Consider the following 24825-nt stretch of genomic DNA (forward strand, 5'->3'; position numbering starts at 1 on the left):
AAAATTGCTAAATAAACCCAATTGCAAACAAAAGCCTCTAAACTTACATAAGAAAAGGAAGAAGTAGGGAAAGTAAAGCCAAGGTTGCTCATGGTTATTTTCCCAAAAACTTCTACCTCAGCGTACTTGACAAAATCCTGACAAATAAAGAATGAACACAAGCGAACTTAAATATGAATAAAAATTGTGTGATGGAACAATGAGAAACATCTGGGAATGCAAGAAGCTGAAATCTGCGGAACACAGTGGGAGCGTGTAGACAACAGGGGAAATCAATGGTAATCATGAACACAAGCCAAAACAATAAGCAGCAACAAAACTTCAAAATCATATAAGCAAAACTATGGGTGAGACACATGGGAAGCGATGTGCGATCAAGTCATCGCCATCGAACTGAAATCCAACACACAATATGTGACAATGACACACACCGCGTTCTGCCTGTGTCATAGCTTGTCTCATGAATTTGAAGGTAATCAATATCTTTTTTCATAAAACTACACTGAGGCAGAAGGTTTTTAGGAAATAATGGAGTTGCTGTTTTAAATCTAAAAAAAAAAGTAAACATAACGACCCTGGATCCACCCCATCGTGAAAACTAGGATGGACATTGGAGAATACCAATGATTTTTCATATCATTGTTTTTATATTTTTATGCCATAATTTTTTTTTTCAAATACTATGCTGATCGCACACTGCAAAATTATGCACTCCTAAATGTTGACAAAGTGTGGAAATTGGACATGACATCCTGGTTGGTCCTTGCAGGTAATTTGTCAATCAACAAACCCATTCCTGATTGGTTCGAGTGAAAGGCAACAAATAGGATTATTTCCTACACTCTTTGTTTGCTTCGCAGGCTTGCATGTACACGTATCAAAGACAGAGGTAATTTTTTTTATCCTTCAGCATAAAAAAGAGGGACTGTCTGAATAATATCAAAACAACTTTAAACATAACTGAAAGTGGAAAAAATCAAACAAAATACCGTATTTATTCGAGTATAACATAAAATTTTGTACCAAAATGTCAGCTATTTTAAATTTTCCTTTTTCGACCCAACTCTCGTCACGCCCGAGATTTCAGGCGAGAAGAGAAGGCAAGATGGCAGACTACACACACACCGGCAGCGTTCTGTCAGTGTTCCAAAAATGTATTAAAACTGCAGCTATCCCCGGGAAAAGGCTTCAATGACCGGGCAGGGCACGGAGGATAAACTGCTCCGACATGGAAGGATAAGCGGCCCCCGGGAAAATGCTCCAATGACCGGGCAGGGCACGGAGTCAGTACGTTTTTGGTTCAATATGTGATTGATTAGGTGTACTTTTTACAAATATATTTTGGTCAGATTTTTTTTCCTGGCTGTGCCTCCTTTCTTCTTTCAGTAAATTAGTGCACACTCCTGCCTTGAAATTCTGTGACAATTTTCAATGATGTGAAACCATAGTAGACAGAATGATTTGTAAATCAATAGATAGTACAGTAGATAAGTCTTACAACGTACCAATCACTCACGCCCAGGTATTTGGTGAGCTAGGGATTCAGCTTCCCTGTCACTTTAAAGTAGATAAGCAGGATTCAAGATACTGGGTAGATGAGTATCAATGACCCCTTCTAAATTTTAGACTATGTCATTCCATCTTTTCAACACAATGACTTTCAAAGTAGTCTGGTTAGTGGGGATCATGATTTCAGAAAGATAATAAGGTTACACGAGAAAGTGACGGATATTTTGAAGCGCTGAAGTAATTGTTTTTGTTTCAGAAAACTACAGTATAGTTGTTTTAGTTTTCAGTAAATAACACATGAACTAAATTGATCACCTTGTTAATGTTCTGTCTAGTAATAAATGCATACTTTCCCATTTTTTATCTTGTGGCAAAATACTGTTTTTTACATGTTTAAAAATCATCAGAAAGAGTGTGATAATGAATGTTACCTGGTGTGAGGACGATGACTGACATGGTGATGAGGGAGCAGACTACTAGGATGACCAGCAAGGCAATAGCAATACCCTTCCAGTTCCTTTGAGGTGGACTCCCCCCACCAAGGTCCTGTAGAGAGAAATAGAAGTCAAATAAATAGCTAATTTGTCAAAAAAAAGCAATTTCAGCAATCAAATACCGTGACCGGACGTTTCGTCGACGGACACTTCGTCGCTGGACACTTGGTCGCCGGACAGTTCGTCGACCGGACATTTCGTCGCTGGCGTTTCGTCACCGGACATTTCCTCGACGGACAATTCGTAAGGTTAGTGGTTAGAATTAGGCTTAGGGGATAGTGGTTAAGGTTAGTGGTTAGGATTAGGGGAAAGTGGTTAAGGTTAGTGGTTAAGTTTAGGGTTAGGGGTTAGGGTTAACCTAACCTCAACCTCACGAACGATTGTTTTGTTGCATAAATAATTATTATCAACCAGGTAATCTCTCTCAACATTATAATCATGAGAGAGAGAGAGTTTTTACTTCAGATTTTTTAAAGGAAATTTGACATTAAAATAAAAGGCAATAAATAAAACGAAAATTGTCCATCGACGAAATGTCCATCGACGAAATGGCCGGTCGACGGACTGTCTGGCGACAAAGTGTCCGGCAACGAACTGTCCGTTGAAGAAATGTCCGGGTATCATCAAATACACTCAGTCAATAAAGATTTTCTCTTCAATGTAACACATTTGTACTCCCTATTAAAAACCATGAAAAGGAAAGAAATTGTAAAATTCAACAATTTTAAGGCAATTTTAAGGGTGCGGCTTATACGTGGAATGAATACGTGAAACTACATTCTTGAAACATAAGGGATGCAAATTGCACCAGGGTTAAGTTGGTGCACAAAAAAAAGTGAGGTATCTTAACACATAAGAGAATAAGTTTAAAAATCAAAGAGGAAAATTGCAAGTTCCATGTAACTCCACCAAGGGAGGAGAACTACCATGCTTTGTTCACCCAGCTATCACACACCTTGATATCCTGGTATCTACATCAGGGGTGTCAAACCGATCCTCAAAGGGACGCAGTGGGTGCAGGTTTTCATTCCAACTCAACAAGAGGATACCTTTTGCAAGTGTAATCAGTTAATTAAAGTCAGGTGCTACTTATTTTAGAAGACAATGAACAAAGACCAGGACCCACTGCGGTCCTCGGCGGAATCGGTTTGACACCCCTGATCTACATACAAGGATCACTTTATTCCTTCTGTACATTCACGATATTTACACAAAGATACAGTACAAACAGCTGACAAACGAGCAACACATCTGTCTTTCTTTCGCTTTGAGAGAATGGGGAACTACAGTATTTTTCGTAACACCATACATTATAAGCACTCTGACAAATAAAATTTAATTTGATAATGCATCCATTGCATCTACAAAAGGGATGTCCAAACTGGGGTACAGAGCGTGACCGGATGATTCGCCTAAAGACGTTTCGCCGACGGACGTTTGACAGACGGACAGGTCGCCGAATGGACGTTCCGCCGAACGGAGGTTTAGCCGAAACAGGATTTGCGCGCTCGCCCCGCCCCCGGATCGTGTGTGTACAAGTTTTTCAACCTCGGCCCGTGGGCCATATACGGCCCCCGCCGCCGGCATTGTCCAAATTATAGTAAAAATCAATTATTCATTTCCCTTTGCCGCTCATCGCTCTCAATTTATTAGTCTACCGTCAATGGCAGCCCGGGAATAAGCACTCTTGGGCGGGCATGTCAGCCCGGGATTAAGCACTCTTGGGCGGGCAGATGTAGCAGAACCGAGCCGTGAAATGAAAGCAATCGGGTCAAATCCATCCTAAAACAGCATTTAATGATTAAATACAAATACTGGAGCTCTTTGGACATTAGAACCGAGCCCAGGGAAGTGAATTCCTCGGTAAAATGTCGCGATGATGTCGCGATAAGGCAAAAAAAACGTCTATATACGTCCATTCGCCAAACGGCTCAAAATGTGTTTAATGATTAAATACAAACACTAGTATTGTATACAGACGCTCCCCTACTTACAAACATTCGAGTTACGAACAACGGTACATACGAACATGTCTGCAAATTGCGTTTATGTCGAAAAATTTTCATAAGTTCGATTTTGTATTGCGCGCCTTTTTCCAAGTAGTGCTTCTTTCCGCTGCTAATACCGACACCTGGCGCTGTGAGAGCGCAGCTCACCTAGCATCCACCTTCCTCTGCCCAGTTCGTTGCAATGCAGAAGTGCGTGAACGTATCTCCAGTGCGCAAAGAACCTTTTTCATTTGTATCATTAAATATCTCGTGCATCCATTATTGAATATGGTTGGTGAAAAGCGAAAGGCTTCTATTGAGGGAGGTGCAAGGAAGAGGCAAGCCATTTCATTTGAAATGAGTGGCAATAATAACGAAGCTTGATGCGCGTCAGAAAGTGGTGAGCGTTGCACGTGAATACAACTTGAATCGTTCGACCGTCAGTACCATTTATAAACATAAAGATTGAGCAGCAGGACCCAAATATTGAACGTTGCACAAAGTTTGCAAATCAATTGAATGATGCCATATAGTGCTACCGCATCATTTATGATGAATAAAAGAAAACTGCAATCGTCATTAGATAGCTTCTTTCGGCCAGTTTCTAGTAAATCTCTCTCTCTCTAATGTATGTATACAGTACTGTATGTATTCTCTCCATTTTATTAAATGTTTTTTTCAGTACAAACCGGTGTGTGTTACTTATACAAGCCTTAAACATACAAATGAACTTATATAAACCTTCAATATACTTATATAGGGCTTAAACATAAATTATAATACAAAATATAGCACTGAGCAACTTATGAACAAATTCAACTTATGAACAATCGCTCGGAACCTAACTCGTTCGTAAGTAGGGGAGCGTCTGTATACAAATACTAATACAGACACTCCTCAACTTACGAACGCAATTGGTTCCGAGCGATTGTTCATAAGTTGAATTTGTTTGTAAGTTGATTTAGTGCTATATTTTGTATTATAATTTATGTTTAAGGCCTATATAAGTATATTGAAGGTTTATATAAGTGCATTTGTATGTTTAAGGCTTGTATAAGTAACACGCATTGGTTTGTACTGAAAAAAAAAACATTTAATAAAATGGAGAGAATATGTACAGTACTGTAGAGAGAGAGAGAGATTTATGTATTAGAAACTGGCCAAAAGAAGCGACCTAATGACGATTGCACAGTTTTCTTCTTTTTTTCATCATAAATGATGCAGTAGCACTGTATGGCATCATTCAATTGATTTGCAAACTTTGTGCAACGTTCAATATTTGGGTCCTGCTGCTCGATCTTTCTGTTTATAAATGGTACTGAATGTGCAACGCTCACCACTTTCTGACGCGCATCAAGCTTCGTTATTATTGCCACTCGTTTCAAATGAAATGGCTTGCCTCTTCCTTGCAACTCCCTCAATAGAAGCCTTTAGCTTTTTACCAACCATATTCAATATTGGATGCATGAGATATTTAATGATACAAATGAAAAAGGTTCTTTGCACACTGGAGATACATTCACGCACTTCCGCATTGCAACGAAGAAGGTAGATGCTGGGTGAGCTGAGCTCTCACAGCGCCAGGCGTCGGTATTAGCGGCGGAAAGAAGTACTACTCCAAAAAAGACGCGAAATACAAAATTGGACTTGCGAACATTTTTGGACTTAAACGCAATTTGCAGACATGTTCGTATGTACCGTTGTTCGTAAGTTGAATGTTCGTAAGTAGGGGAGCGTCTGTATTTGTATTTAATCATTAAACGCTGTTTTCGGCTGGATTTGACCGAATTTGAGAGCATTTTGAGCCGTTTGGCGAATGGCCCAGTTCTTAAAATGGCCGACAAGCGACGACGTCTAGCTCCGTTGCCTCACAACGCGCATCGGAAATCTAGTCTGTATACACGATACCTATGGGAATACCAAGCAAAAAAAAAGAAGGAAGACGACGAAGACTATGTGAATTTCCTTTGTCTTCTTTTAGATAATAGTATTGTATATACAAATACTAGTATTTGTATTTAATCATTAAACGCTGTTTTCAGCTGGATTTGACCGAATTTGAGAGCATTTTGAGCCATTTGGCGAATGGACGTATATAGACGTTTTTTTTGCCTTATCGCGACATCATCGCGACATTTTACCGAGGAATTCACTTCCCTGGGCTCGGTTCTAATGTCCAAAGAGCTCCAGTATTTGTATTTGATCATTAAATTCTGTTTTAGGATGGATTTGACCTGATTGCTGTCATTTCACGGCTCGGTTCTGCTACATCTGCCCGGCCAAGAGTGCTTATTCCCGGGCTGACATGCCCGCCCAAGAGTGCTTATTCCCGGGCTGCCATTGACGGTAGACTAATAAATTGAGAGTGATGAGCGGCAAAGGGAAATGAATCATTGATTTTTACTATAATTTGGACAACGCCGGTGGCGGGCCGGATTGAAAATCCTAACGGGCCGTATATGGCCCGCGGGCCGAGGTTGAAAAACTTGTACACACACGATCCGGGGGCGGGGCGAGCGTGCGAATCCCGTTTCGGCGAAACCTCCGTTCGGCGGAACGTTCGGCGGAGCGTCCTTTCGGCGACCTGTCCGTCTGTCAAACGTCCGTCGGCGAAACGTCTTTAGGCAAATCATCCGAGTACCGGTACAGAGGCCACCTGTAGACTACTTTCCACTTTTTATTGACCCAAAACATGAATCCATTCCTTTTTTGAACCACTTATCCTCATAAGGGTCACAGGGGATGCTGGAGCCTATCCCAGTCAACTACGGGCACCAGGCGAGGGAGATCCTAAATTGCTGGCCAGCCAATCACAGGGCACAAGGAGACGGACAACCATTCACGGTCACACTCCGACGTAGGGGAAACTTAAAGTGCTCAATCAGCCTACCATGCATGTTTTTGGAGTGAGTGTAAACCAGAGTACCCAAAAAAACACATACAAGCTCGGGGAGAATACGCAAACTCCACAAAATGAGGACTAACTTGGGATTGTACCCTCGACCCCAGAACTGTGAGGCTGACGCGCTAACCACTTGACAGCCGGGCTGCCCAGCCTACAACAAATGATGAATAGAATAATTGAATACAGCCTACAAAATATCTTAAATTCAGCCTACATTCTGTTGCATTTATTAGCTCTGTCACTAGTTGAGGATAGTCTAAACAGTGCCTCTCAATCAATGTAGGAAACTGTAGAATTGGACTCTTTTGTTGAACATAAATAAATGAACATTGGTACCTCTACTTACAAAATTGATTGGTTCCAGAACTTGTTTCGTGACCTGAAGTCTAGAAAGCATTTTATTTTTATTTATGTAAATTGTATCATTCGTTACACGGTCTTAAAAAAAAAACTATCAACTCAACCCTTTAAAATGGTGAAAGGTGTCCCAATGTTATATGAAAGATGTACACATTTTAAAATTGGGTTATTTCGGCTCAAAAGCACCCATTTCTCTCTCCTGTCTGCTCTCTTTCGCTAACATAAACATCAGCTGCTCGTTAAGTCATTGGTTTCGATGTTGTTGCGAGTGGTATGCTTCAATTAACGGAGACCTTTAGATTGGTAACAAGCAGGAGGGCCCGGCTTGGACGAGGTTGTTATTGCACGTGTTTTGGTAATCTATTTGTGTAAGGAGAAGCCCAGTGGCTAATCCACACGTGTGCAGATTGCAAGAAAGGATGAAAGTGGAAAAGTCAGGACAGAAAAGAGTGTTTTGGGGAGCACCTGATAACTCGTGGAAATTCTTCCAAAAATGACGTTTGTAAATGATGTGGAAAGGCATCCTACCTTACGCCCAATCAGCCATGCAGTGCGTTTAGGCACATCATGTAAAAACAACGATGCATAGTTTGGACAAACGTATCGAGAGAATCCAAACATAACCACGCACACACACACACATCCATAAATCACGCTTTATAAGGACTATCGATAAACACTCACAGAGACACGCCAGCACCAGCACAAGGCAACCTCTGTTGGACCAGAGTTGGTCACCCCTGATTTTATAGGTCTTTTGTCATTGCTTTCAATGGCTAGCTGGAAAATTCTGACAGCCGGTAATGTTCTATGCTATGCAAACAATGTCTTCTACTAAATTTAGCTAGTCAGATTCTAGACAGGTGCACTGTATACATAGAGCGGAAATTACGGTAACCAGGGAAAGCCAGAGCATGAGAAAGCACAAATAGACAACAATGATTCCCAAATGACAAGTCAAGAAACAAGCTTAAGAATAGTTAAATCCTCCACTATTAATACTACATCAAACCAGGGAATCAATACTAGCTGAACAGCCACTAAATCTTCACAATCGTGCTCACAGTGACTACCCTTTCATAATGGTTTTATAATGGATAGATCCATCGACCAGCAGTCAGAAAAAAGCATGGTAACACAATTTATCAGCATCCCCTGCCACAGTTCAACAAATGCTTTCTTCAGTTATATTCGTTTCAACATAATATTGTTATTTTCCCCTGCAATCCAATCTCAGATTCATATGCAATTAGAAGTAGATGACTGCAATCCCCCAAAAAATGAAACTCCAGCCATTTCCACACAGTTGAAAAACAGATACTATCTTTCAAGAGAAATGAAATTAGAAGAGAACCTGACTTCCCTTACAACAGAAAGAGAAAATAAAGTCATTGACATGGAATTGAGTGCATGTGTGCAGGAAATTGTTTCTCAATGTGAGGCTAACAAGTGGAATAGCATTTTTTCATAGCTATGGCTGCCGACGGACGATTCAGCAAGCATTGAGCTGTAAAATTGTTAGTTGAGAAAGCAATAGGTCGAAAATGAAAAATCGAAAGGAACACCATAGCCAAACACGTCCAATATCTGCTTGTTCATCTAGTGCAAAATCTATTGCCAATCACAGAAATTTGGCAAAATCGGAGTTGCAAGGTTAAAGACTGTAACATGAAAGTGCTGCAATGTTTAATGAATATTCTGTGAATCCTCAGGTTAAAAGGAAAGACAACATCTAGTTTAAATGACTTACATGTAAAAACACAATTCATCATTGTGTAACTTTCTTAGACGTCTGATAATGGAGAAAATAATATATAAACACAACTAAATTAACTGCAGCTATTTTGTGATGTCAGTTGACTGATGGACTTGGGCACAAGTGCTTGTGAAAATGAGTATGAATGATGTAACAAGGCTGCCTTTTGGTGTAGACGTTCATTCGCCTGACTTCGGTGCGGTGAGGCGCGGGCTCGATGCCGGCTGGTGGCGGTATGATTGAGTGTATGTCTCTCTGTGTGCTCTACGGCTGACTGCCAACCAGTCTAGAGTGTAGTCTGCCTTTTGCCCGAAGTCAGCTGGGTTAAGCTCCAGCAACCCCTGCTACCCTTTCGAGGATGCGCGGAATGAATAAATGATGTAACAAAAAAATATGGAGGATCAAATCGGACAGAATGAAAAAATTTAAAACATCTTTAAGTAATTAATTAAAATTGGATTTCACTAAATAAAACTAGGCGGCTGAATGGTTAGCGCGTCAGCCTCGCAGTTCTGGGGTCCTGGGATTGAATCCAGGTCGGTCCTCCTGTTTGGAGTTTGCCTGTTCTCCCCGGGCCTGCGTGGGTTTTCTCCGGGTACTCTGGTTTCCTCTCACATTACAAAAACATGCATGGTAGGCTGGTTGGACACTAAATTGCCCCAAGGTAAGAGTGTGAGCATAAATGGTTGTATGTCTCCTTGTGGCCTGCGATCTGCTGACCACCGATTCAAGTCAGCTGTAATAGGCTCCAGCACCCTCCGTGACTCTAGTGAGGATAAAGCGGTTCAGAAAATGAATGAATGGTTTTCCCTATGTTTTATCTTCTTTTGTCACCCATTACAGGACCTGAAGAGTCCCCAGAAAGACAAATTATTAGACAAAACATAGCACATGTGGGCTTATAAAAGAGCCCTGTCTGAGAGGAGGGAAGCACGCTTTGTGGGTTCATTGGTGAATTGCATCTCTGTGTACAACTCTACAGAGAACCATCAAAATGCATCTAGTTTTTTCATTCATGATTTGCCTGAATTTTGTACGGAATTTTCAATCTTTTTAACTGATACTGTCTACAGTAAAAAAAGAAAAATCTAGTAAGTACAGTACAGTCAGCCGTCGCCGACACCAACAAAACGTGTTTCAATCACATTTAATAATCATTCGTTCATTCAGGTCCTCACTGCTTATTTACCATACCTTTATTCTAATTAGAGAATAGAATTTTATTCAATCGCTTTGGTTAAATTGTGCTGTTCATAATGGGGTGGATCTTGAAAATGTTCATATTATCTGACATTTTAAGTAGAAGCATCTCGCTTCCATTCAAAATAAAGTCAGTTACTCCATTAAAGAGACTGTTTTACCTGCTTCATTAGTTCATTTTCCGTACTGCATATCCTCACCAGGGCCACGAGTGTGCTGGAGAATTGATTTGTTGCCAGCCAATCGCAGGACATAAATAGACGAACAACTCAGATAACACTCATGCTTAAGGAACATTTTGAGTGTGCAAACAACCTTCCATGTATGTTTTTTGGGCTGTGAGAGGAAACCGGGATAGCCAGAGAAAACCCACGGGAATAATATTCAATTTCCCCAAAGAAAGGTCGGGCCCACCGGGGAATTGAACCCTTGATCTCAAAACTGTCAGACAGACGTGTTAACCACTCTCACCGTGCCATGTGTAAATGTAATGTATTAATAATTTTAAAACTAAAATTTGATTCTCTTGCTCGCGACAAGTCGAAGGAGTACCATGCATCTCATCAAAAATCTGCTTAAATAAACTCCATCTTACCTACGATCCCAATGAGAAGACTGATACAGTTAAAGGATGGATGTAATATTCATTTTAAAAGTGTGTACTGAGAGAGTAAGAAAATTGATATTCACAGTATGAAGCATGATTAAGTATTAAAATTAGGTAGAATTGCAGTCGTAATCCCTTTATCATATTCTGTGTCTTTTCAGCAGCTGATTGAATGTGCTTGACATCCCTTCAAAGTCCTCCTGTTGTATTATGGTTGTATTTATGGTTGTGATTATCTTGGTACTTTGCATTCCTTAGTTTACTCTCCGACTCGGTAGTGCTGTTTGTCGTTGTACCTTATTATTCCACTTAGATTGCGTGACACTTTTGTTAGGACTTTTCTGGCCAGGAGTGACTTTTCCTTAGTTTACTTTCCGACTCAGTCGTTCTATCTTTGTTGCACTGGATCATACCGCATTTTTGGGTGTGCTCTTTATTTTTAAATAAATCATCTATTTATTTGTATTTATGTTTCTGAGTTTGTGTTGTGGATCCATTCTTAAACGAATTGCCATTCATAACAACTCTAGATCTTATACAAATCGGTTTGATAGATGCAGTGGCGGTCTGTGCATTTCCTAGTGACGCCTTCAGCAAAAACTATTTTATGACTATAAAACCTCTACCGCAGCTACAGATGCGACACATAAAAAATAATCAATAATAACCTCATACAATTGAAATATTATTTAGGAATTTAGCCATATTTTACTCACCAAAAATCCTTTTTAAATGTACACAATATCCATCCTCCTTTCTTTCTTCCTTCTTTTCTATCGCCATCGAAGCTAATGTCTGTCTTGAAAATGGCTTTAAATAAACACATCAATATATTTGCTTGTGCAGCTTGCTCCAGATACAGTTTGGTAGCTCTGGCTAGTCCACTCTATCACTACCCAATCATAGTTGGTGAAAGCGATGACGTATCCCTACGCCTGCGAGAAGGCATTGTGGTATTGCCAACTCTAAATCTGATTGGTTAAAGCAACAGTCTTATCGACGCTTGTTTAATGCAGCAGAGCCTGCAGAACTGATGGTGAAGGCCTTGAGGCAGATTTCTGACCCTGGCAACAAATAATGGCTGAAAGATAGACTTATTTCTTTTTTCAAATTGAATAATTTGTATTTACAAAGACAGGCATATTAAATTCCTTATGATATTGACCTAAATAATGCTCAATCCAGCAGACGATCCTTTGGAGTCATACAGTATCTCAGAAATAACACATGCAATGATTTTTCTTAAGATTTTCCCTTCAAAGTAACACGCCCAATTAAAACCAATAATATGGAGGTGAAAATTGTGAATCAGGTGGCTTCAAATTAAACGATTTTAAGGCAATTTTAAGGGTGTGGCTTATACACGGGTGGCTTATATGCGAGAATATATGGTATTTACGAGGCATTTAAAAAAAAAAAGAAAACGCAGGCAGAATTCACTTGGATATTTTACTAAAACCATTTCACGATAATTATCGTTATCATATTATCGTCCAGTTCTACCTAGAAGTTGGCAATGTTAACCATAGTAGAGATATTAATGAGTTTTTGTTTTGTAGATGGTAAACGAAGTAACAACACAATTTTCCTTTTCACATAATATTTAGAGACCCTTCAAAGAGTTCCTCTTTTGTTATTACTTCAGCATGCACATGCAAATTTAATGAAGAGTAGCCCTGTTAAGTGCCTGTCATCCAGTTATGTATACAGACTGCGGGTTGACAGGGACTGGGATAGAAATAGCTTTGGCACAGATCAGCCACTAACAAAAAAGCATGCAAGACTCTTTTAAAAAAAATATGTACGTATTAAATGATTTTACTATCGTATCAAAAGGGCTGCTTAAAGTCTTGTGTGGAGCATGTGTATTGGGGAATTGTATTCAGACAAAAAATACAACGCAAGCCCAATCTTTTCTCGAAAAGGTTAAAACAGATTCCGTGTAAAATCACTTTTTGCCTATGGCCAACCAATTCATTACCACTTCACCACCATTAGTGGATTGTTGGTGAAAGTGATGCCTTTTTTAAAACCAGGTTGTGAAATTTATTGGTTTTGTTTATTTTTTGTTTATCTTTTCATGACCGTAAACTAAATTTTCAATCTACATACCAAAGTAATAAGGGAGCTCGAAACCAACCACTTTCAGACATTTCACCTAATTATTACAGTACACTTAGCCTCTTTTTTCAAAAGAAAAAATCACAGAATAAAAATGGTAACTCACTACTTGTCATGTCTTGTTAGGGTTTTGGGTGGAGATCTGTGTGTTTGTTTTTTGCCTCTTGTGTCCCTCCAGGCTTCCTTCCTTCCTCTTGTGAAAGCCCTTGTCTGCCTATTTGTGTGTTTGTTAGTCTTTGTCGGATTGTCTGCTTTGTTTGTACCATGCCACGTTTCCATGTCAAGTTCCTCGTTACCCCATGTCTTTTATGTCACGATTGATTTTGTTATCTGATGTCTAAGTCCTTATTATTTGTTAAAGTTTTTGACAGAGCACTCCATTCCACTCAACCACGTTCCACGACCGAGCTAATCGTAACACTACTGAGTGTCATTTAACTTTATAATAATTGTTCACGAACCAAGACTTTTTGATACAATACTCATAATCAATAATTTGAAATTCATGCGTTTAGTCACGTGAAAGCTTTGGGAAGATTCTGCAACGTCGACAAACAATTATGTAAAGGCTCCACTGTAATTATGATCAAGCAGCAGCAATACTGAGCAAGTTAACACCGCTTCAATGCAATATTGCATTCAATATTCTGAAATGGCCAATAGGTTGTTGTGTTTACAGAGCATTACATAGCAGGGAGAAAATTCCAATCCTTTTTCAAAATAACATTCAGGGAAACTCCACAAGGCAGAGGTTTAGATTTGTTCGAAAAAGACTCCAAGCCTAGATTCAATTGAGAACACCAAAAACAAATTGGTCCACTCTTATAGGAAATACCACAGTAAAAAAGATGAGCGCTGAATCATTTATAAAATTAGGGAATGGCCCAGTGACCTAGGTTACGAATGCCTGATGGGACTGCGAGAAAGCGAATAATTATTAAGGACACAAGAACTTGCTCACATAACATATGTTATTATCTGGCTGTAGACTCCAACCCTAAAGCTTTAGTTTCCTTCTGCTACAACAGTAGATGAAGCCACCTGAGTAAAGCTATCTTCTCATCTCACCTCATTTTCTGAACCGCTTTATCCTCACTAGGGTCAGGGGATGCTGGAGCCTATCCCAGCTGACTTCGGACCAGAGGCGGGGGACACCTTGAACCCAGCCCAGCCCATCGCAGGGCACGAGGAGACGGACAGCCATTCATGCTCACACTCATACCTAGGCGCAATTTAGAGTGTCCAATCAGCTTACCATGCATGTTTTTGGAATGTGGGAGGAAACCAGATTACCCTGAGAAAACCCACGCAGGCCCGGAGAGAACATGCAAACGCCACACAGGTAGACCAACCTGGATTTGAACCCAGTTCCCCCACTGTGAGGCCGACACGCTAACCACTCATCCGCCAGGCCGCCCTAAAGCTACATAAATTAACCCTTCAATTTAATGCTTTGTTTTTTTGACGAAGAGAGCCATAAACAATTCATATTTTCTAATGTTATTCCTTGAGAGCCATACTCCGAATTTAAAAGTCAAAATACATGTAAATGGGTGTCTTTTATTTTAGTAATTTCACCACTTTTAAAGTGAAAAAAAAAGAATACTTTTGACAACATTCTTATGCAGTTGCTAATCAATGAGAGTATGCATTCTAGCAGAGTCTAATGCAAAAAAAAGAAGACTAAAGCAGCACTGGACGTAGTATCTCATTTCTGTCACCAGCGGGTTCCATATTTTAGCTCACAAGTTCATACCTGTCAACCTCTGCCGATAACTGCCCTTATAAATGATTATGATTCCCCTTACAAACCCCAAAAAAACCTTACAAACACTGTACGACTCGTACGGTGTTTGTAAGGTTTTTTTGGGTTTGTAAGGGGAATCATAATCATTTATAAGGGCAGTTATCGGCAGAGGTTGACAGGTATGCAAGTTAGCGAAGAGCCAGATGCACCCATCGAAAGAGCCACATGTGGCTCCCGAGCCATATGTTCCCTACCCCTGGTTTAGGTGAATGCCAACCCTGCAAAGAAACCCAGCATATGCTGGTTTCTGTACCAGCAAACCCAGTGCCAAAACACAACAAACTTGCTGGATTTGTTGTGTTTTGGTACTGGATTAGCTGGTACAGAAACCATCATATGCTGGACTGTGTAGGGAGGGGTGCATATAGCATGCTCTTTTCCCATCCAAAGTGATTTTTCCTGGAACGTTCCCTCCCAAGGTGTCGAGGGCAGCTGACAGGAGGCAGCGGCTGAATTACAATGTATCATGCGCAGTCTCCCCCTTACCCCATCCACAAATTGCGAGGACCCCGATGCGCTTAACATTCATGTTCACTTGCTACAGTTTTGCGGCGCACAACTGGCGAATGCACGAGTGCTGATACGCGCCAGCGTAAAAGAAATGATCTTGAGCCGTGCTTAAAAATAATGATGTTGAATAAAGACTATTTGTTTAACGGCGAAACGCTATTTTTATCCGTAAAAACGACTGAGTCCAGCTATCTGGAGCGAGGCACGATGCTGAAATGTTCGAAATAGAGAAATGCGCTTAAAATAAATTCAAACATTACGTATGAAATCAAATCCACTTGCCCACCTCATCCGGTTGGGGTTGGTTTTGCCTCTGATTTGGCTGCTCCTTGGTCGCTGTCATGGTAAACTCCTCGGGATAACTCTCGATTTATCACTGATGGGAAATGGCCAGGTCTTTGGATACGAGGAGGGGGAAATTGAGCTCGCCTGCTCATCAACTGGATGGTTACAAGTGCGAAAACTGAGCAGGGGGATTTCGTCACAAGCTAATTGTGTAAGGCGCTGGAAAGAGATAGAAAGAGAGAGAGAGCTTCTGTGGAATAGCCCACGCCGCCCACCCGCACGCTCACTCACTCACATCAGCCTCGTAAAAGGGAGGAGAGTTTGGATCCAGTATAGCTCGTTAACAAATCAGAAAAGCTGACGTGAAAACATCTCGCTAGCTTATGTGGCTTTACTAAGTTTCCCCTGAGGTATTTCTGCTTCTCGGAGACGGTGTGGAGAGGAATTTTAACATTAATCCGTGACAGCGATAAAATCTCATGTTTCTGTGCCAGGAAAAATGGATTGGACGTCCAGCATTGTCAGTGGTAAACAATGAGTTAAATGAGAGGCCTATAAAGTGCCAGTTTGTACTAGGGGCAATCTGGGTGGGAGCCAAGGGTGCAATTGGATTGGGGGAGCACGGGAGAAAAACATTTTTTTCCTCAAATATATTACTAGGGCGGCCCGGCAGTGGAGTGGTTAGCGTGTCGGGCTCACAGTGGGGGACCTGGGTTCAAATCTAGGTCGGTCCACCTGTGTGGAGTTTGCATGCGGTTTCCTCACGCATTCCAAAGACATGCATGGTAGGCTGATTGGACGCTCTAAGTCAGGGGTAGGGAACCTATGGCTCGGGAGCCAAATGTGGCTCTTTTGATAGGTGCATATGGCTCTCCGCTAAACTTTGAGGTCAAATATGGGAACCGCTGTTGAGAGAGCTCAGTCCCGAATGCATCAATAGGAGCGTTACGTGATCATTGTGGCGCCGACACTACCTCCAGTGCGGCTTTACATGTTTTTTTCTTTCCATTATATTCTTCTGCATGCATACTCCCATTGATTATCATTGATTAGCAACAGCGTGACAATGTTGTCAAAATATCTAAGAGAACGTTTGTACTTTAAAAGTGGTGACATTACCACAAAAGGCACACATTTTAGTGTATTTTTACTTTTAAAAATACTTTTTTAGTATGGCTCTCAAGTAATAACATTTGAAAATATGAATTGTTTATGGCTCTTTCCGTCAAAAAGGTTCCCGACCTCTGCTCTAAGTTGTCCCTAGGTATGAGTGTAGGCGTGAATGGTTATTTGTCTCCTTGTGCTCTGCGATTGGCTGGCCACCAATTCAGGGTGTGCCCCGCCTTTGGCCTGAAGTCTGCTGGGATAGGCTCCAGCACCCCCTGTGACCTTACTGAGGATAAAGCGATTCAGAAAATGAGATGAGATATTACTAGTCGCTACACTTCATTTCCACGTCTAGCCTGTTACGCGGCTGAAATTCAAGAGGGGCCATCGCCTTCCCCCAAGCGTCAGCAAAGTGTCACATCCAGTCCAAATAGGGCATTAACATATGTATATTTCCTCTCATGATTGAGATGATGCTTTGGCAGCACAGAAGGCCAGAAAAAGTCAAATTTTAGGTTCAAGCCAATCATCCAGAACAGAATTTAATTAATACCAAGAATTAAAAGGGTCAAATACATCTAAAACATCTCTTACTGTTTGACCACTTTTTATTTATTTATTATAATTTATTAATATTTATTAATATAATATAATTATAGATAATAATAAAAAGATATAATAATAAAAAATAATATAATTTACAAATATAAAAATACAATTTATAATTTATTAATATTTATTTTTCATTCATTAATTCATTCATTCATTTTCTGAACCGCTTATCCTCACAAGGGTCGCAGGAGCTGCTGGAGCCTATCCCAGCTAACTATGGGCACCAGGACGGGTACACCCTGAATTGGTAGCCAGCCAATCACAGGGCACAAGGAGATGGACAACCATACACGCTCGCATTTATACCTATGGTCAATTTTGAGTGTTCAAACAGCCTATATTACATCTTTTGGGAATGTAGGAGAAACCGCAGTCCGAAGAGAAAACCCACATAAGACCGAGGAGAAAATGCAAACTCCACACAGTGAGGACCAACCTGGGATCAAACCCTTGTCCCCCATAACTATGAGGCCGATGCACTAACCACTCCTCCACCGGGCCACCCAGCATGGAACATCTGTGTGGAGTTTGCATGTTCTCTCCGGGCCTGCGTGGGTTTCCTACGGGTACTCCGGTTTCCTCCCGTATTCCAAAAACATGCATGGTAGGCTGATTGGACACTCTAAATTGCCCCAAGGTATGGTTGTGAGTGTGCATGGTTGTCCGTCTTCTTGTGCCCTGGGATTGGCTGGCCACCAATTCAGGGTGTCACCCGCCTCTGGCCCGGAGTCAGCTGGGATAGGCTCCAGCACCCCCCGCGACCGTATTGAGGATAAAGCAGTTCAGAAAATGAGATGAGATGAGATGAGCCTCTGGCAATTGCAGTCAGCCTCTTCTAGTCAAAATGGATTGGACGTCTAGTACTGGCAATGACAATCAATGATTTTAATAAATGACCCATAAAAGGTTCATAGTAATTGCGCGCATGAGCGCAATGCAAAGCAGAGACGTGATTCGTGTTGGCAAATTTAAATTGTATGGGCAAATATGTGGTGTGGATTTCATCCAGTTGACATGAAATTGAAATTGCCCCTAAAATTGTTTATGGGTTTCTTGTCACGTCTGCTTAAAAGTTGAGTGGTTTTGGAATAGAATCTTGGCTTGGGCCGTCAAATGGGATATGGGAAAGTGTACATTTTCTATAAATAATCCCAAATAGGCGATATGGTGAAGAGTAGTCAGGACGTCTGCATCATAGTTCCCAGATAAAGGGTCAAGCCCAAATATTATAAAAGCCCTATATTATCTCATCTCATCTAATTTTCTGAACCACTTTATTCTCATTAGGTAAATAACTAATTGTTAACTGTGCTTCCTTTAAATCCACCAGATGCTATTGAGTCATATGCCAGATCATTGTCATTGTTAAATTTTCCACAATGAATATAACATTCTGGATTATCAGGTTTAGGCATGAAAAAATCATGTTTATTCCTCATTTTCGCATGTTATCGAGATATATGTTCACTCATGTTACATTCCACCATGATAGCTACATATTGTGTGCCGGCTGTGACTGCCAGAGGCATTTCTGTGCCAGATTCTCTCCCAACGACGGCACATCACAACTCCATCTCTTGTTGAACAAGACAGAGCAAATATGGCTGCATGAACATTAAACCAGGGCATAATGATTGTATTTATGCCCAGCGCACACTGGGGTTGCGCCATCCACACAGTATGCCGATAACTACTGATCGCCGTTGGCACTACTATTAAAAGTAAAAGAGTTTCTGACATGTCCTCACAATGCAACGCTATATTTGATGTATGAGAAGTGCATGTGCAGTAAGTACGTAAGTACAACAGTGGTAACAGATTGAAATATTTGTTACACATTTTTTAAACTAGATTTCCATTTGGGCCAGGAGACTGGCAATCTTGCAGTGCAGCGTGCCATTGTCGCTGGTTTTAAAACAGAAATATTTATTTATTCATCTTACGAACCGGCAGCGGTCCACTGCAGTAGGGCGCATAAAAATGACAAACTGTTAGCAAGAGGGAAACGTAAATTTCATAAAAACCTTTATTGATTTACTTGCATGTTCACATTATAATTAAACAAAAATATTTATATAAGCAAGATTGTTGTTGCGTTGTGTCTAAAGAATAAATTTGAATAAACAACAATAGAGCCACCCGATGGTGCAGTGGTTCTTCCGCCTGCTTTTGGTGCGGGAAGTCTGGGTTCAATTCTCACTCGGTGGCAGTTTGATTGTGAGCAACAGTGGTTGTCTGTCGCTCTGTGTGCCTTACAATGACTGTAGACCAGTTTAGGGTGTAGTCTGCCTTCGGCCCGAAGTCAGCTAGGTCAAGCCCCAGCAACCCCGCAACCCCTATGAGGATGCGTGGTACAGAAGATGAATGAATAAATGAACAACAAATGTCTTCACTACAAAACACCTGACCCATGAAACATGGTGCAAACTGTAATAGGTTACACATTGTCATTAACTCCTACAACAAAGTGTTTCTTTGTGAACTACATGGAAATTGGAATGAACCGGGAAGAACAAAGACACGTTGACTATGGATGTGGGCGACGCGCTAACTAAACGCTGACATAACCATCAAGCATTAATGACACTTGGTGTGCTAATATCGTATTTAGGTGATGGATAAATGTTGGATGAACATTGAACTGTAAATTTGAGTTCATCACAAGCACATTAAGTGTTGACAGTTGGAGTCTAACTCCCATTTGATGTTTGAATGTGATTGTTATAACTAACTAAATAAATAAATAAAGAAGGAGAGCTTCCGCAGATCCTTCCTCCCATCAGCTGTCAGGCTCTTTAACAAAAAATGGCTGTGTTAAGACCTACCGTATGCATGCATGTACATCTATATGTATGTATATGCGTGCTTATATATATATATATATATATATATATATATATATATATATATATATGTGTGTGTATGTATATGTATGTGTATATATATATATATATATATGTATATATATATATATATATATATATATACATATATATATGTATACAGACGCTCCCCTACTTACGAACATTCAACTTACGAACAACGGTACATACGAACATGTCTGCAAATTGCGTTTAAGTCCAAAAATGTTCGCAAGTCCAATTTTGTATTTCGCGTCTTTTTCGGAGTAGTACTTCTTTCCGCCGCTAATACCGACGCCTGGCGCTGTGAGAGCTCAGCTCACCCAGCATCTACCTTCTTCGTTGCAATGCGGAAGTGCGTGAATGTATCTCCAGTGTGCAAAGAACCTTTTTCATTTGTATCATTAAATATCTCATGCATCCAATATTGAATATGGTTGGTAAAAAGCTAAAGGCTTCTATTGAGGGAGTTGCAAGGAAGAGGCAAGCCATTTCATTTGAAACGAGTGGCAATAATAACGAAGCTTGATGCGCGTGAGAGTGGTTGAGCGTTGCACATTCAGTACCATTTATAAACAGAAAGATCGAGCAGCAGGACCCAAATATTGAACGTTGCACAAAGTTTGCAAATCAATTGAATGATGCCATACAGTGCTACTGCATCATTTATGATGAAAAAAAGAAGAAAACTGTGCAATCGTCATTAGGTCGCTTCTTTTGGCCAGTTTCTAATACATAAATCTATCTCTCTCTACAGTACTGTACATATTCTCTCCATTTTATTAAATATTTTTTTTTCAGTACAAACCAATGCGTGTTACTTATACAAGCCTTAAACATACAAATGCACTTATATAAACCTTCAATATACTTATATAGGCCTTAAACATAAATTATAATACAAAATATAGCACTAAATCAACTTACAAACAAATTCAACTTATGAACAATCGCTCGGAACCAATTGCGTTCGTAAGTTGAGGAGTGTCTGTATATATATTTCAGCAACACGCTTATTTATTTATATATTTATTCATGTATTTATTTATTAACCCACTTATTACCTATCTATTTATGTCTAAAATGCCTTTCCTATTTCTGCATCCTCACCCCCTTGCTACTGTGACAACGAAATTTCCCGAATACGGGATAAATAAAGCTATCCAATCCAATCCAAATCTATTTTTCTTCTTCAATGCTTCCTTTATTTGTATAAATAAAAACTTTCAGAGCCGTGTTCATGGCCTCCTCCACGACGGCGTGTTATAAGAGCCACTTTTCTATCATGTATGTATGTATGTAAAGACTGTAGAGCTGTGGGTCTATTACTGACCCCTGCGTTAGCCCAAGACTGTCATTCCGCGAAGTAGATTTTGTGTTTTGTAACCTGCCGCACTGTGATCTTACAGATAAGTATGATTCAATCCAATGTAGTGTGCTTGGTGAGAAATTAAAATTAGACAGTTTAGTCATCAGTATCTGGTGGTTGAGGGTGTCAAATGCCTTTTTGAGATCAATGAAGTCTGCACCAATGACCCCACGTTTATTTAGTTTTGATTTTATGTTTTCTGGACAGAAGCAAACCGCCATTTAAATAGAATGATGTTTTCTAAAGCCGAATTGCATCCTGTTAAGGGTGTATGGACTGCTGTTAATGTGATCCACAATTTGATCCGCTAATCTTTTCCAAGACTTTTGAGACGGCTGGAAGGATGCTTATAGGTCTGTAGTTTTGTTTATTGAATTGAGGCTATATAATGCATAGCTGCCAACCTCCGTCGACCCGATTTCCAGAGTTTTTCATGCAAAATCGATATAAAATGTAAAAAAATAATAACGTGGGACAATTGAAATCAAACTGTCCCCTTGTGTTTGTTAAAGTTTGATGACGACTGCCCTGCAACTGACTCCAGACCATTACCGAAAGTTATCTTAGATGAGATCCACTTCTTCCACATCCCCAATAATCTTATCAGAAAAGTATGGGTGAATAGTGTATAAATGTGCATGTTGAAAAGAAAATACAGCCAGCAACCATGCAGGATTCTTGAGTGCTAGTCAAGAAATGTATTTGAGAGAGAGAGTGAGACAGATGGACAGGCAGAGATAGAAACAGGCACTGATGTGCTGGAATGAAAGGGCCAGAATATAAAGGAAAGAGATACCAAGGGAGTAGTTTTTCTGAGGTGTCTTCAGTTGATGAAGTATTTATGACCCTGGGGTAATTTATAGTGCATTTCAGCAACTCCATGCCACTGGGCAGCTGATGAAAGTTTCATGAACAACCTCCACAGTGTCAAACGCTGGGCTGGCATTTTATCCATATCACATTAAAACAGTAACTAAAAGGCCAGGAGAAACTTAAATTTGAAAATATTTTTTATGTCTTAAAATTTTAAAACAAACATAAAGATTAACTATTCAGAGTAGTCATAATTATACGCAAAGCTCTTTATTAGACAAGCACACACATTATATATATATACACATATATATACATATATATATGTATATATACATATACGTATATATATACATATATGTATATATATACATATACATATATATGTATATATACATATATATACGTATATATATACATATATGTATATCTACATATACATATATATACATATACATATACATACATATATATATATATATATATATATATATATATATATATATATATATATATAGTCTGATTCCCGGCTAAAGCCAATGGCTCTTGGGACGTGAGTTTCTACCCCAAGTGGGGGAGTTTAAGTATCTTGGGGTCTTGTTCACGAGTGAGGGAAGAATGGGGTGGAAGACTGACAGGCGGATCGGTGCAGCGTCTGCAGTGATGCATCGATCCGTCGTCCTGATAAAGAAGAGCTGAGCTGAAAAGCAAAACTCTCTATTTACACGTCGATCTATGTTCTAACCCTCATTTATGGTCACGAGCTGTGGGTTGTGACCGAAAGAACAAGATCCCGGATACAAGTGGCTGAAATGAGTTTTATCCGCAGGGTTTCCGGACTCTCACTTAGAGATAAAGTGAGAAGCTCTGTCACCGGGAAGGGCTTAGAGCTGCTCCTCCGAATCAAGAGAAGTCAGATGAGTTGGCTTGGGGATCTGATTAGGATGCCCCCTAGACACCTCCCTGATAAGGTGTTTCATGCATTCCCAGGAGGAGGGCACGGAGCCGACTGAGGATGCGCTGGGGAGACTATTTCTCCCGACCGGCGAGAGGGAAGTCTAGGCTTCCCGCCCGAAGTTGCTGCCACAGCGCCCAGCCTCGAAGAGAAGATTAAATGAGAAAAAAACGTGTGTTTAGATTCCCCTTGACACTTCTGTCCCTGTCATTTTCTCAATAGACATAAGACAACCGTCATGAAAGCAAAAGGCCTTAATCATATATAAATTATCGTTTCAGTCATCAGAGATTTGACTGACAGCTTCCTAGACTTTTTTAGACAGATAAACCACTGAGTTTTACCATGCATGCATTTAGTGATGACATCACTACTCAATTTCTATTCCAATATTGAATCACCATTCATGGAAAAAAAGAGTTAATAAAATGGAGAAGTTGGCATTACTTAGACTCTATATTTGACTTGCACCCTGACACCTAAATGTCTTTGTACTAAGAAATAATCTCCCTTCTATACATTGAATTGTATTCAAAGTTGGAACATCTGTTTCAAATCTATAATTTATATCTCTCAATCCTTACTGAATTATTGATCTGCCAAACTGAATTTATTTACCAGAAAAAATTGTAGAAAACATCTGCTTCATTCCATCAAGTTTTCTGATCAGAAATTTGATTAAACAAGTGATTTTAGTACAAGTAAATATGTATTTAATAGTAAAGATACACAAAAAATGAGATTTATTTTGTCTGTTTTAGCAGTTGGAACATTTTACAGTGCTGTGTAAAATATTAAAGCTGCCACTATTTTTAACCAGCAACCAAGTGGTTAGCGCGTCAGCGTCACAGTTGTGGGGTCATGGGTTCACAGGTCGGTACTCACTATGTGGAGTTTGCATGTTCACACCGGGCTTGAGTGGGTTTTCTTCGGGTACTCCAGTTTCCTCCCACATTCCAAAAACATGCAGGGTACGCTGGTTGAACACTCTAAATTGCCTCTAGGTATGAATGTGAGCAAGAACGGTTGTCCGTATCCTTGTGCTTTGTGATTGGATGGCCACCAATTCTCTTTCTCTCCTTATGGCCTACGATTGGCTGGTGCCCGAAGTTAGCTGGGAAAGGCTCCAGCACCCCCACAACCTTTGTGAGGATAAGTGGTTCAGAAAATAAACAAACTATTTTTGACGTAGCCTCTATTATGGCAACTGCTGTTCGATTGACGATTCGGGTTTCTTAGATATCTTTCTTAATTTCTCTCCCTTATAGCCACTTGGAAACAATGATACTGGCACATATTTGGGAATACAGGCATCCACATTATAAAAGAGAAATGGCATTATGTTTTCAAGTTAAGAATTGCCACAGCCATAGTTATTCCCTCTGGGAAAGTGAAGTATTATCCTTCGGTTCATTATTCCTTCTGGGAAAGTGAAGTATTATCCTTCGGTAACAGCATTTCAGGAATTGTATCCAGTGATCCTTTTCAAGCAGTTTCATTATAAGTTTGTGAAGGACTGTTGAGATTTATGGTTGTGTATTTTATACTAGATGGTAATATATTTCT

At 40.1% G+C, this 24825-nt stretch overlaps 1 protein-coding gene across 2 annotated transcripts in view; it reads right to left on the reverse strand.

Moving 5' to 3' along the window:
• The window catches only part of dpp10 (dipeptidyl peptidase like 10), a 124593-nt gene that overhangs the window by 72350 nt on the left and 27418 nt on the right, over positions 1-24825 (reverse strand). The window contains exons 1-2 of one of the 2 annotated variants that reach the window (XM_077616608.1): positions 15544-15789; positions 1941-2055 (exon numbers count right to left, since the gene is read on the reverse strand). In XM_077616608.1, coding sequence (XP_077472734.1) covers positions 1941-2055; positions 15544-15600 — 172 coding nt within the window. In that variant the 5' untranslated portion in view covers positions 15601-15789. Of the gene's footprint in view, positions 1-1940; positions 2056-15543; positions 15790-24825 lie in introns of those variants that run through there. The other variant, XM_077616607.1, reaches the window with a different exon arrangement.

Source organism: Stigmatopora argus, chromosome 13 (assembly GCF_051989625.1).
Source record: "Stigmatopora argus isolate UIUO_Sarg chromosome 13, RoL_Sarg_1.0, whole genome shotgun sequence".
Classification (NCBI taxonomy): domain Eukaryota; kingdom Metazoa; phylum Chordata; class Actinopteri; order Syngnathiformes; family Syngnathidae; genus Stigmatopora; species Stigmatopora argus.